Source organism: Mastacembelus armatus, chromosome 19, assembly GCF_900324485.2.
Source record: "Mastacembelus armatus chromosome 19, fMasArm1.2, whole genome shotgun sequence".
NCBI lineage: Eukaryota > Metazoa > Chordata > Actinopteri > Synbranchiformes > Mastacembelidae > Mastacembelus > Mastacembelus armatus.
The window spans coordinates 1,468,277-1,481,264 of NC_046651.1; the positions used below are offsets into that span (position 1 = coordinate 1,468,277).

Here is a 12,988-nt window from a genome sequence, read left to right on the forward strand (position 1 = left end):
AGGAGAGGAAGGAAAGCGAGGGAATGGAGACACGAGGGAAAGTGGCAGATAAGAGTGATGGAAGTCCAATCAAACCGTGGTGTGAATAGCAATGTCTCATTTTAAAAGAACTCCTGATTATAAATAAACACACACACACTGGTAAAAGTGGTTATACACAGCTTTTGCAAGTTCACCTTTCCCCTACAACATTGAAGTGTATTATCTGTGAATGTATTCTGATGATTTCAACCTTTGAAGGCAACATTTCTGTTATCATCTCTACCTGACCTTTCTTTTTGCTTCAGGCTTACTTAACAAGTTGTGACCTTGAAATTTTAAGGTTCTCTGCATTCTCTGGGTTCTCTGCAGTTGATCACCAAACACAATACACACTTGTTTTCATTGCGATTTTAAAAAATTACATGCCAGCCATGTCCTTAGGTCTGATAAAGACCCCAAAGATAAAACAATCTGAATATCATTGCCAAAGCAATGAAAAGAGAGGCCATGTTTCCTAAATGCAGATCCCAGTGGAAGCATGTACACAGAAAACAAAAGGGGGTCAAGGACAGACCCTTGACACGACAGGAGAGGGGGTCTGAAGAGGATGAGTAATGACCAATATTAACAGTGAAGTTTTTATTGGTGAGGTATATCTTAAGCCAGTGAAGAACAATACCACATATTCCCACATACTGCTCAGCCTTAGGACACATTAATTCAGGCAGGGCTTCAACTCCAAATGGAGAGAACAAATAAGCCTGATTCTGAGGATCGGCGCAATAACAGTCCTGTTTCAGGGCTACGTTTAAACCAACAGAACATTTTTTATTCTTCTTATTTCAGAAGTTAAATATATGACTTTCAGAATGCCAAGTGGTTTTAAACATTCAGGATCACGAAATCACTAGTGGTCTTTTCCAATGCTTGCATTTTTTTAATAACATATCTCTATTTGCTCACGAAGACTTTCTGCTGCAGTCACTCCAGCAATCAACTTCAGTCTGTGACTGTTTGACTGGTCACTTTACATTTATATAAAAATGAAAACAAGAGAACAGTCCAGCCTCAGAGTGTACAAATCTTTCATCAGTAAAAAACTTTTACAGAGCAGCTGCTTTGTTCCTCACATTACAAACTCAGGAAATAAGAATGTGCTATGGCGAAAGCAGATTATTGTCTCTCCTCATCTCATTTACATGAAATTTATTTAGTAATTCGCATAAGCCTCACAGTTGTACAGTTGTACAAAACTTGTAGGAAACTCCTGCAGATGATCAAAGGTTCAAAGGCACTTTACAAAAAACAAAAAAACCCAACAAATCCCTTATGAGCAGCACTTGGCGACAGTGGAGAGGAAAAACTCCCTTTAATGGAAGAAAAAACCTCCAGCAGAACCAGGCTCAGTTTGGGCGGCCATCTGCCTCGACCGGTTGGGGTGAGTGGATAGAGCAGAGAGAAAAGAACAGCAACAATAAACAACAAATAGACTGCAGGTTGGTGGGACCAGTAACTGCACATCAGCAATATACAGCTCCAGGACCAGGGACACCTGCAGAAGGTACAGAGAGAGAGAGAGAGAGAGAGAGAGAGAGCACAAACTAGGGGAGAGAGAGAGCACAAGGTTAGAAACATTCAATGGTAGAATATGCATGTGAGGGGGGAAGAGAGGAGGAGAGGGGAAGGGAAGGGAGGGTTAGGGTAGGGGAGCTCAGTGCACCGATCGAGAGTCAGGGTTATCTGAACAAGCCCTAACTATACGCTTTGTCAAAGAGGAAGGTTTTAAGTCTAGCCTTAAAAGTACAGAGAGTGTCTGCCTCCTGAACCCAGGCTGAGAGCTGGTTCCACAGGAGAGGAGCTTGATAGCTAAAGGCTCTGCCTCCCATTCTACTCTTGGAAACTCTGGGATCTACAAGACCTGCACTCTGAGAGCAAAGTGCTCTATTTGTATAGTATGGTACTATGAGGTCTTTAAGGTATGAAGGAGCTTGATCATGAGATTTGTATGTGAGAAGAAGGATTTCTATTGTGTATTTTACAGGACCAAAAATTAGATATGCATTGTTTATAACTTACATAAGACATTCTTCATTCTTTAAAGCAAAAGAGCAACTCCAAAATATTTAAGAGAAAAACTGTATTTAGCAGTAATGCCATTGCATCAAACGTGAAACTGACCCATATATCTTCTCTTTGTTTTCTCCCAGCTGTTTCCATTTCATTATAGTTTAAGTCAGACACAAACCCAGTGTAGGCTATGATGATGTCGTGTACTCGCGCATCCCACATCACTAGGTGCATCAGTTACTTTTTAAACGTGTGTCTAAGAAGATTAATTCTGATTGGATCTTTTCTAAAAACGTCCCTCACTCACATTTTTGTCTCGTTTTTATTAGTCAACGAAAATGTCAATATATTTTAAATATAGTTTTCGTCGTCATCACTTAATTTTTATTTAGTTAACATGTCGTTTTCGTCAGTGAAAACTTGTCGTTGACGAAAATTATAACGAAAATACTTCGTCAACGAAATTAACACTGCTTTTAACAGTGCTGTTTCTGTACTATGATGTGCTCTAAATCCTGGTTGAAAATCTTCAAATAATTCATTTCTATGTAAGTTCTCTGATAGCTGCTTAGCAACAGCTTTTTCAAGGATTTTAGAAATGGTAGGTTGGATATTGGTCTATAATTAGTGAAGACTCCTGGATCAAGACTAGGTTTTTTGAGTAAGGGTTTGATTTCTGCAGTCTTAAAAGCTTGTGGTACATAGCCTGATATTAGAGATAAATTTACAAAGTCTAATAAAGATGAGCCAACTAATGGCAGGGTGTCTTTAAGCAGTCTAGTTTGGATGGGGTCAAAGAGACATGTTGATTATTTAGATGAAGCAACTGCTGATGTGAATTATATGGGAGAGAAGCAGTCTAAACATAACTGAGGTCTACTGTATGGTCAATATTGCCAAAATTAGGAGCATTGTGTCTCAAAATGATGCAGAAAAACTAGTTCATGCATTTGCTACTTCAAGGCTAGATTACTGTAACTCATTACTATCAGGATGTCCCAATAGATTCATTTATATCAGCTATAGGAAGCATCTGCTGAATTTTATCTCTAATAGTTGTGATTTTATTTGTAAAGAAACTCATAAATTCATCACTGCTGAGAGCTAAGGGAACACTGGGCTCAAAAGAGCTGTGACTTTTTGTCAGCCTGGCTACAGTGCTGAAAAGAAACCTGGGATTGTTCTTATTTTCTTCTATTAGTGATGAATAGTATGCAGTTCTGGCTTTACGGAGAGCTTTTTTATATGTTAGTAGACTGTTTTTCCAGGCTAGAAAAAATTCTTCAAAATTTGTGGAACGCCACTTCCTTTCCAGCCTTCGCGATGCCTGCTTTAAGGTATAGAATATGAATATGTAAACTGTACCATGGAGCTAATCTCCTCTGATTCACTAACTTCTTTTTCAGAGGGGCCACAGTATCAAGAGTTTCATGCAGTGAGGTTACAGCGCTGTCAACAACATGATCAATTTGGTAGGGAGTGGGATTGAAGCAGCTGCCCTCCACATACACATGGCATAGATGTAAATAAAGATTGAATCAGTTTCTTAAATTTATTAACAGTGTTGTGGGATAAACATCTGCTGTAGTGGATTTTTCTTCCAAATGCTGCATGATCCATCATCTTCAATTCAAAAGTTATTAAAGAATGATCTGACAAAATAGCATTTTTGGAGAAAAACTATTAATTTAAACAATTATTAATTTTGATGCCATAGAACAAGATCAAGGGTGTGATTAAAACAATAGGTGGGTTTATTAACATTTTGAGTAAAACCAACTGAATCTAATATTGAATTAAATACAGTGGTGAGACTATTATTTTCAACATCTACATGAATGTTAAAATCTCCCACTATAATGACTTTATCTGAACTGAGCACTAAATCAGACAGGAAGTCGGGAAATTCACCAGACCCTAAGCTTGGTGGCTCCACATCTGCTAACGGGGCTAGGCTAGCTGGCTTTTTTATTTTTTTTCTTTAGGTGCAGAGCTGCGCTTCCAACTCAGTGATCCTTGCCTCCAAAATTAGCAGAACCTTTCACTTATTACAAGTATCATTATCACTAACGGAGGCAGAGGAATAACTAAACATGTGGCACCGAGCAGGAGAGAGAGGGAGAGGGAGAAGCCATGCTACTAGCTAGCTAAGCTAACTGGTAGGCTAACGTGCACTAAGTCTGGAAATAGCAAGAAATACCAGACAAAATATAAAGGTACTTGACTAGTACAGGAATGTGTAGCAGTTATTGATTTGCTCAGAGAGTTTAGTTAGTTTTTAGGTGTGTTAGACTAAAGCTAGTTTGTTGCTGATCCATAGACGAGTTATACAGCACAAGACACTTGCAACAGGAAGTGAATTCTCTTACCAGGAAACAGCGTCACAAGGTCGAAACACCTCAGGACCCATTACCCACCATAATGGCAACAGGACAGTTTTTCCATCAATTTTGTCTGCAGGTGTACACATACCACTAACATAACAGACACACAAACCCACTTATTAAAGACTGATAAGATATTTCACAACTGCTGGCGAAAAAAACAAAACAAAAGGAATAATTAATATCAAATTTCTACATATTAAAGTTCCAGCTTTAATTGGCGACATCTCTTAACTTAGCAATACTAATATTAACTGCTATTAATATTATGTAATCTTCCATCCATCCATCTTCTATTCCCGTTTTTTTCCTGAAAGCCAGGGTCACAGGGATCTGCTGGAGCCTATTCCAGCTCTCTCTTGGGTGAAAGGCAGGGATACACCCTGGACAGGTCACCAGTCCATCGCAGTATTATGTAATCTTGACCAACGTAATTAAGATTACAAAGATATCTTTCCAGCATTATCCAACAGCATTTATGGACTCATTATAGATTCAACTAAAAATAAAATTATATAAAATGTTAATATAATAATAACCTAATAGTCATTAATAGCCAATACTTTTGCATAAATAATTCCTTTTAAAGTCACAAAGTGTTGCAATTTACAGTACTGTAATGCTTGCCTTTCTCCTGCTTAAATTTCTACCTAGTTAAATAAAGCCCTCAGGACTGTCTGTGTAAGCTCTACTGATGATACTGGCTTCAATGAACACTTGAATTCCTTAGTCAACAAAAATACAAGACAACTCAATCTCCAGAACTCAGGCAACTGAAAAAGACTTCAAGAAAATGTGATTTTCCTCCAGTAGAAAAACTACAGAAGAAATGATTCAGAGTTCAGATAGAAGATGTAGAGGCAAACATTCCTTCAGAATGGCCTTCAGTTATCATCGTTATACAGCTACGGGTTTAAAAAGAGCTTGAAAATAAACACATTCTTGAAAAGGAAGTAGAAATTCTTAAACAGTGTTTTGTTTTCACATTGTAGGTTTTAGTGAGACAAATTTTCTTGCATATTATTGCATAAATTTGTCAACTTTTATTTTTGTATAGAAATAAAGCCCCAGTCAAAAAAGATGTTTGGGGATCTGCACATATTTTACATATTTCTCAACTAAATATATAATTTGAATGCAATAAATTTCAACAGCAAATACCTTCTGAAAGAAAGATAATTGCACCCAAAGCAATTTTATCAATATACTAAGGAAACTAAAATCCATGAAAACCATGACTTGTTGAGGGCACCACTGGTACCACAGCTGTGCAAGGAATTACTGTGAAGATACCAGTTTGTATTAGCTTAGTGGGACAGCTGAAGCTCCATCTGAGCCTCAGGCAAACTTTGGAGAGTTTTTAAATTTGTCCCTCATTCCTTCTAGTGTAGTCACATTTTTGTGGGATTATTTAGTAACTACAGTAACATTTGCAAACAAAAGGCAAGTGAACTGTAACACATGTGAAAGCAACTTCAGGAGTCCGCATATGATATCTATTTTGAGATGTACTGCTTTGTGCAATATCTAATGGAATATAATTGTATGTGTGTGACTAAATCTGCTTTATGTGTTCTTTGTCAGGTGGGAGGGACAATGTACAACACGGGCCGCCACGTGTCTCTGCGATTGGACAAGGAGCATCTGGTTAACATCTCTGGAGGGCCAATGACATACAGCCATCGTCTGGAAGAGATCCGGCTACACTTCGGCAGTGAGGACAGCCAGGGCTCTGAACACCTGCTGAATGGACAGGCCTTCTCTGGAGAGGTAAAAGTGTGTGCCTGGATGTGGGTGGGACTGGGCTGAAATGGGCATTTATGGATAATTACAAAACATCTGGCCAACATTATACCAATACTCATGCAGAATCAGATAGGACCTGTATGTACAGGTCAGTAGAGAGGCCAGATATTCTGGTATTCACTTCATTTCAGCAGCAGGTCAGAGCTGGGCCATAATGAATTTGTCAGATCTGATTTTTCAAACACACCAAGGTGAATATGGAAGTGCTTTGGGTACAGTGGGGGTGTCAGTTGCACATATCTCTATGGTTACAGACATAACAAAAAGCCTTTTGTCATTGTGCTCTGATTTGAGAAGGAATTAAAGTTACAACATCGTCCTTCTATCACTGGATAGTATTTTAATAAACTGGATTCTTCACAATAAATCACTGACAGCAGCTTCTTCCCCCAGTCCAAACATATGGAGGTTAGGTTGACTGGTGTCTTTAAATGGTCTATATAGGTGTGAATGTGAGTAGGAATCTTTGTCTCTATGTCTGTATTTGTTATTCAGTGCATATGCTATTCAATTACATTACAGTAGTCAAGACAGAATTATCTGTATCATCATACTAAAGCAGCCAGTTTGATGAGCTTGTGTGTTTTTTTTCATTGTATGATTTGAGTGAATGTTCATATTACAGTGTAGCCTAATCAGCTTAACAAAAGCTTTTTTGACCTTTTCATTGACATCCATCCATCCATTTTCTATACCCGCTTATTGGAGCCTATCCCAGCTCTCTTTGGGTGAAAGGCAGGGGTCCACCCTGGACAGGTCCCCAGTCCATCACAGGGCCACATAGAGACAAACAACCTCACACACTCACACTCACTCCTATGGGCAATTTAGAGTCACCAATCAACCTGACATACATGTTTTTGGACTGTGGGAGGAAACCAGAGTACCTGGAGAAAACCCACACAAGCACAGGGAGAACATGCAGACTCCACACAGAAAGGCCCCTGATGGGTTTCAAACCAGGAACCTTCTTGCTGTGAGGCAACAGTGCTAACCACTCAGTCACCATGCCGCCCCTTTTAATTGACATTTGAGTGATTCGTTATGTTTATACTTTAAAACTCACTCATTCATTTTTAAATGCCACCAGATACCACATACGCGACTTGTTTCGCTGACAGTATAGGCTGAGAGAGTTCAGGCTTCTGTAGTGACGAAAGTGCGCATGCGCGTCATTAAGAACGCAGAACAAAATAACTTGAAAAACACAATAATTGTTTTTTCTCGATTATATAGTTTTTGTGATCGTTGAGACCCGAAATCGAATTTGAAATCAAAATTCGATTAATTGCACACCCCTAGCTGTAAGGTGTGCCCTCTCTGAAGCCAGGTGAACCACATCCAAAGTGACAGATCTCATCCGGTCATTGGGTTGTCAGCTGCCATGCAGAACTGTGAGCTGAGTTGGTGAAATTGACTACCTTAAAACACAGCTCTATATGTAAAAGGCAGTGATGCACTTTTAAAATGCAAAATGTTTCCTCAGAACGGAGAAGTGTCTCAAACACCTTTTACTCTTTTGTCTCTGCACACACTCGCACATCAACACATTTGGTCACGTGGAGCTATTTTAACATTTTGACGAGTAAGACAATTAGCTTCCCTGGCTTTGATTGTTTAACATCATGAGTCACTCATACTGCTGCATTCTGCTGCCACCATTATACGAATAACCAATTTGTGTGGCAACAAAATAATTGCAGTCTTGACAGGCAATTTTATTATAATTAATGATAATCATTTATCGTCCCTCAGAGTCTGAGAGCTGATATACAAATCAGAATAAAACAAGTGTTTACAGTGTCCTTGGGGTGGAGAGAGATGTAACCAACACCCGGAAGAACACACACACACACACACACACACACATTATTGTATATCACAACTCCCTCTAGGGCTTCATGTTTTATTTCACCTTTAACTTCAGTCACTGGTTTGGCCTTTATGGGTTAAATTTGTGTTAGAAGAGTTTTTCAGCTCTGAAGAGATTCACTGCTGATATCTGAAAGGTGATGTCACACTGCTGCCACAGTGCACAGAGCTTCGCTGAGGCAGGTAGAAAAGGTTGTGTTTGCAGCAGCCAATTTCCCCTGTGGATACGGTGTCATGTCTTTACAATATGAACCACATGTTTGTTTTTAAACACCCCTCGAGTTTCTAAAATCCCAGTTTCTTGGGGAAAATAGAGAACACATGTCCTCAGGCTCAAACTGTGTGACCAAAGTCCATTACAATGTGTGTAAAGATTCTCAGTCATCCAGGTGAAGTTATCTATAAGCTGAGTCACTGCAACTGGAGTTGAAATGTTTTGGCTGTCATTCAAGTGGCATCTTTATGTATGAAGAAGGTGACTCAACAACAAGAAGTCTAAATCCATTATAAACATTTGAAATCTATGAACTATGACAAAGTCCAATTCCATTTTCAAAAATGAGAAAATTGAGAAATTATTTCAAATACAAAAATTTGTTTGCTGTTTTATTTTGAAGTTTTAGCTTAGGATTACACTGAAAATGATTTGTTAATAATTCACATTCTTTTTTTCTCAGTGAAGTTCTCATTTTTACTTTCATTTAGGCAGTAATTATACAGTACATTTCTGAACATGAAAATTAAACATTAAATTTTCTCACGCATCACGAACAGTCCAATAGAAACTATAATTTGCATTTGTTATTTCATTTTAATGTTACCAATAGTCTTTCACAGTTTGAGGAACTCCTTCCCAACTGGCTAGTTTTTGCAGAATACCTGGGGGCTCAGACAGACTGATGTAGTGGTGTTGCCAAAACTGCTGGGCAAGTAAGACCAGGAAAGGTTGCAAACACGTTTATGTGTGAACATCCCATTTCCTTTTGCCATAGTGTTTTCACTCAAATCCTTTCTGAGTGAAACAGCAAGAAGAAAACATCCTCCACCACCTCCCCTGATATCCCATTTCAGCCCTAACAAAGGCATGACTTCCAAGGTCCAGTAAGATTGTTCATAATCGAAAATGTAGAAAATTCTTGTGCTCTCTCTCTCTCTCTCTCCAGCTGCCTCTCGCCTCCATCTGCAGATGAGTGGTGGCGGCGTATGTCCTTGAAAAGTGAACAAAGAGAAAAATATTCAAACTTTTTAAAGCAAAGCATCCTTCTGAAATGGCAGCTTGTGTGGGTGCATTAACACTCAGGCCTTCATCTTTAAATCACCTCTTTTATATCTTCTAACTAACCGTGCCTTTTTTTCTGCCATCCATTTCTCCTGGCTCTTTGTGAGTGTGAGTGTGTGTTTATGTGTGTTCAGTTTTTCTTCAGTGCACATAATGTGATATAGGATATGTATTTTAGCGTTACATAAAATATACCTCCCATATGATAAACAAAATCATCAACCTAGTGAAAATACAATGGACAATGAACTAACCAGTTCATAATGATGCTATTCACCATGTCAGTCAGTCGACACATGCAATTGTATTCATGGAATTCATTATCACCATCTGACATGTAGCTACATTTATGTTGATGAACTCATACCTGTATAAAATATCACACAATATCATTCTCACATTAACATGATGTCTCTGTACAGGCAGCAGTAAGACCGACAGTAGACAGAAGAGAAAAATATGCATACTAGCACGTATATGATAGTGATATAGAGATGTCTAGCATCCATCAGAAGATGCTTTACTGATCTGACTTGACTTTTTTTGGAATTGTGGATTTTTTTTTTTTTAGGACACGTACTGCCACATAAAGGATTTATTACAAGTTGCATCTTGTTCCTGCAGTTTTACTCAAGGTATTCACTAAAGCAATAGCTGATACCTGAAGGGTGGTGAAGGTGGTTGAAAGAAGGCGTGACGGTGTGGTGCTGAAGGAGGCATAAGACCCAATTGCCTGACAGACAAGTTCTTTATTTCCTCCCTGGAACACACCAAGGCTTCAGGCACATGCAAAAATGCTCTCTGTCCTAAAACTAATTGCCACTCGGTGTGGAAAAAAGCACACTCCGCCACTTGGTGTACATAACTAAACTTGTCACTTAGCAAAACAAACTAAACTCACCACTCGATGAACACAAAACTCTTACCTCACTGACCTAAACAAACCTACTACGTTCATCAGCATCAATGCAAAAAAAGGGAAACGGGATGTATATATAGACAACAACAAAAGGGTAACTTAACACATGTAAAACTAATTAAATTAAATTAAATTTTATTTGTATAGCGCCAAATCACAATACAATCATCTCAAGGTACAAAAAAACAACAAATCCCTTATGAGCAGCACTTGGTGACAGTGGAGAGGAAAAAACTCCCTTTAACAGAAGAAAAAACCTCCAGCAGAACCGGGCTCAGTTTGGGTGGCCATCTGCCTCGACCGGTTGGGGTGAGTGGATAGAGCAGAGAGAAGGGGGGGGGTTAGGGTAGGGGAGCTCAGTGCACCGATGGTCTAGGCAGTCTAGGCCTATAGCAGCATAACTAAGGGATGGTTCAGGGTTACCTGTTTCCAGTCTCGCCTTAAAAGTACAGAGTGTGTCTGCCTCCTGAACCCAGGCTGGGAGCTGGTTCCACAGGAGAGGAGCTTGATAGCTAAAGGCTCTGCCTCCCATTCTGCTTTTGGAAACTCTGGGAACCACAAGTAGACCTGCACTCTGAGAGCGAAGTGGTCTATTGGGATAATATGGTACTATGAGGTCTTTAAGGTATGAAGGAGCTTGATCATGAAGCTAATCTAACTAATGACCATAAAGCTACCCATAAACATAACTAGGCACAAAAGAAACTAGACACCAAAATAAAAGTCCATAACTGGAACTCAAAACCCATCCCATGACAGGAAGCAAGAAACACAAGCAGTCAGGTGACAGGACAAGTCAAGGCGATTATTTAAACCACCTTATTTTCAGCCTAATTAAAATAGTAGGATTAGTCCCTCTTTGTACACAAGAAAAGTGTGTACACATCTGAACCAAACATAGCAGGTCAAAGCTGAATCACACCATTGCTCTGTAAACTGCAAGAATTTTGAATTTTCTTTGTCTTCCAAAAAGGTTTTATCGTGTTTGGATCACAACAAATATTTTTAGTTATATTTATGCATTGCCAGTTCATAATGTTGTTTTTACTCTTGAAAAACAATGGCCTTGTAACCTTAAAAGTGAAGCAGCCCTGTCAAGGCATTTTATAGAACATATAATTGTGATGGGATTACATTTCTATGAAAAAAAGGTTGCTAACCTCAAAGGGATTTACCTGGTCAAATAAAGGTTAAATAAATAGAAGAGAGTTCTTCTTAACTTCTTTTATGGGCTTATTATTATATTTTGTGGTATTGTACTATTGTCAGCAGACAGTCAATGGAAGAGCATGAAGCCATTAGCAGGAAAGTATGTCATGTTACCTGCCTGTTTGTAACCCTGCATGTATATATTTGTCATCAAGATGCAAAAACAATGCAATCCCACTGATCAAATCATTGCTCTGTAGTGCTACTAGTAGTCAAAAACCCCACAGTTTAAAATGAAGTCATTGGACAGAGCTGTAGATAAGAAACAGAACATTCAGTGATGATGAAGATGCCAAAAGCCTGGTGACTAACCTGATGACCTTTTCCCATTTTGAAATGCACGTGAATGTTCCATATTTGAATTGTCCAAATGCAACATATATTACACATCAAAGAACATGTCTTCCCCCACATCATATAACTTGTGTATATATAGTCACACATTGTAGTTTATTAGGTACACAAAGCCAAAAACAAATGCAGCCTAAGCAGCAGCCCTGCAAAAAATAAGTGCTTCTGTTAATTAAGACAAAATAAGACAACCACCTGTCAGTATAATGCAATACAGCTCTACACAATGCAAACTGTAGGCTCTAAAGTGATCATACAGATGAACATATTTCTCAAGCAGTTTCAACAAAAGCAGAGAACATTATAACCTACATGAAGAAGGATTTGGGGAGTACTAGATTGCATTAGTAACCAGATAGTAACCATTAGTAACTTATTTTTTTAGTTAGTTTGTATGGGATATTAACAAAATATATATTTGGAATATCTGACATTAATGAAGGTTGCATTGTTCACCACATTTACATATCCTTACATTTGTAAATTCGTCTTATGAAACATTTATTATTCATTATTACTGACTTATTTATCAACAAAGGAATATTTTTAATGGGATAGAATAGAATGTTGTACTTCTCATTGCATTACCACTTTGCCATTAAATGTAATTTTAAAGTACAATATTGTTAGTGGAATACACGACCATTATAGGACAGAGACAATAGAACCAAAGCATATGTATGCATAAGAACAATGTTTTTTTTGTTTTTTAAATGCAGCCTTTGTATTCAAGTCTCCTTTCCTGACCAAATGTACAATAGTGTGTGCACTTGGGGTTTATTAATGCTGTGTGTGCCTGTGTGTGCCTGTGTGTGTTCAGCTCTGCTCTGCTCCCCTAGAGCTGCTTCACAGTTTGATCTGAAAATGAAACACCTTGGTATTCTAGATATTATTCCTTCACCAGGTCCGCTTGCATTGTACTGTATAAACTCAGCCATCTTATTATTCTCTGATTAAAGAAAACAAATTCAACAAAACATTTAATGCACAATGGGAAATCCAACTAATGGTGACAATATCACTTGCCTTAAGTAAAGGGCCGAGTACAATTTTCCTGTACACCTTATTATATGACCAAGCATTTTCTAATGTGCACCTAAAGTGCTTAGATTGATGTTC

General features: G+C 38.4%; 1 protein-coding gene across 1 annotated transcript in view; it reads left to right on the forward strand.

Moving 5' to 3' along the window:
• ca10a (carbonic anhydrase Xa) overlaps positions 1-12,988 on the forward strand; it is a 225,703-nt gene that overhangs the window by 190,901 nt on the left and 21,814 nt on the right. The window contains exon 4 of the mRNA XM_026315653.1: positions 6,018-6,203. Within this exon, the coding sequence (XP_026171438.1) occupies positions 6,018-6,203 (186 nt within the window). The remainder of the gene's footprint in view (positions 1-6,017; positions 6,204-12,988) is intronic.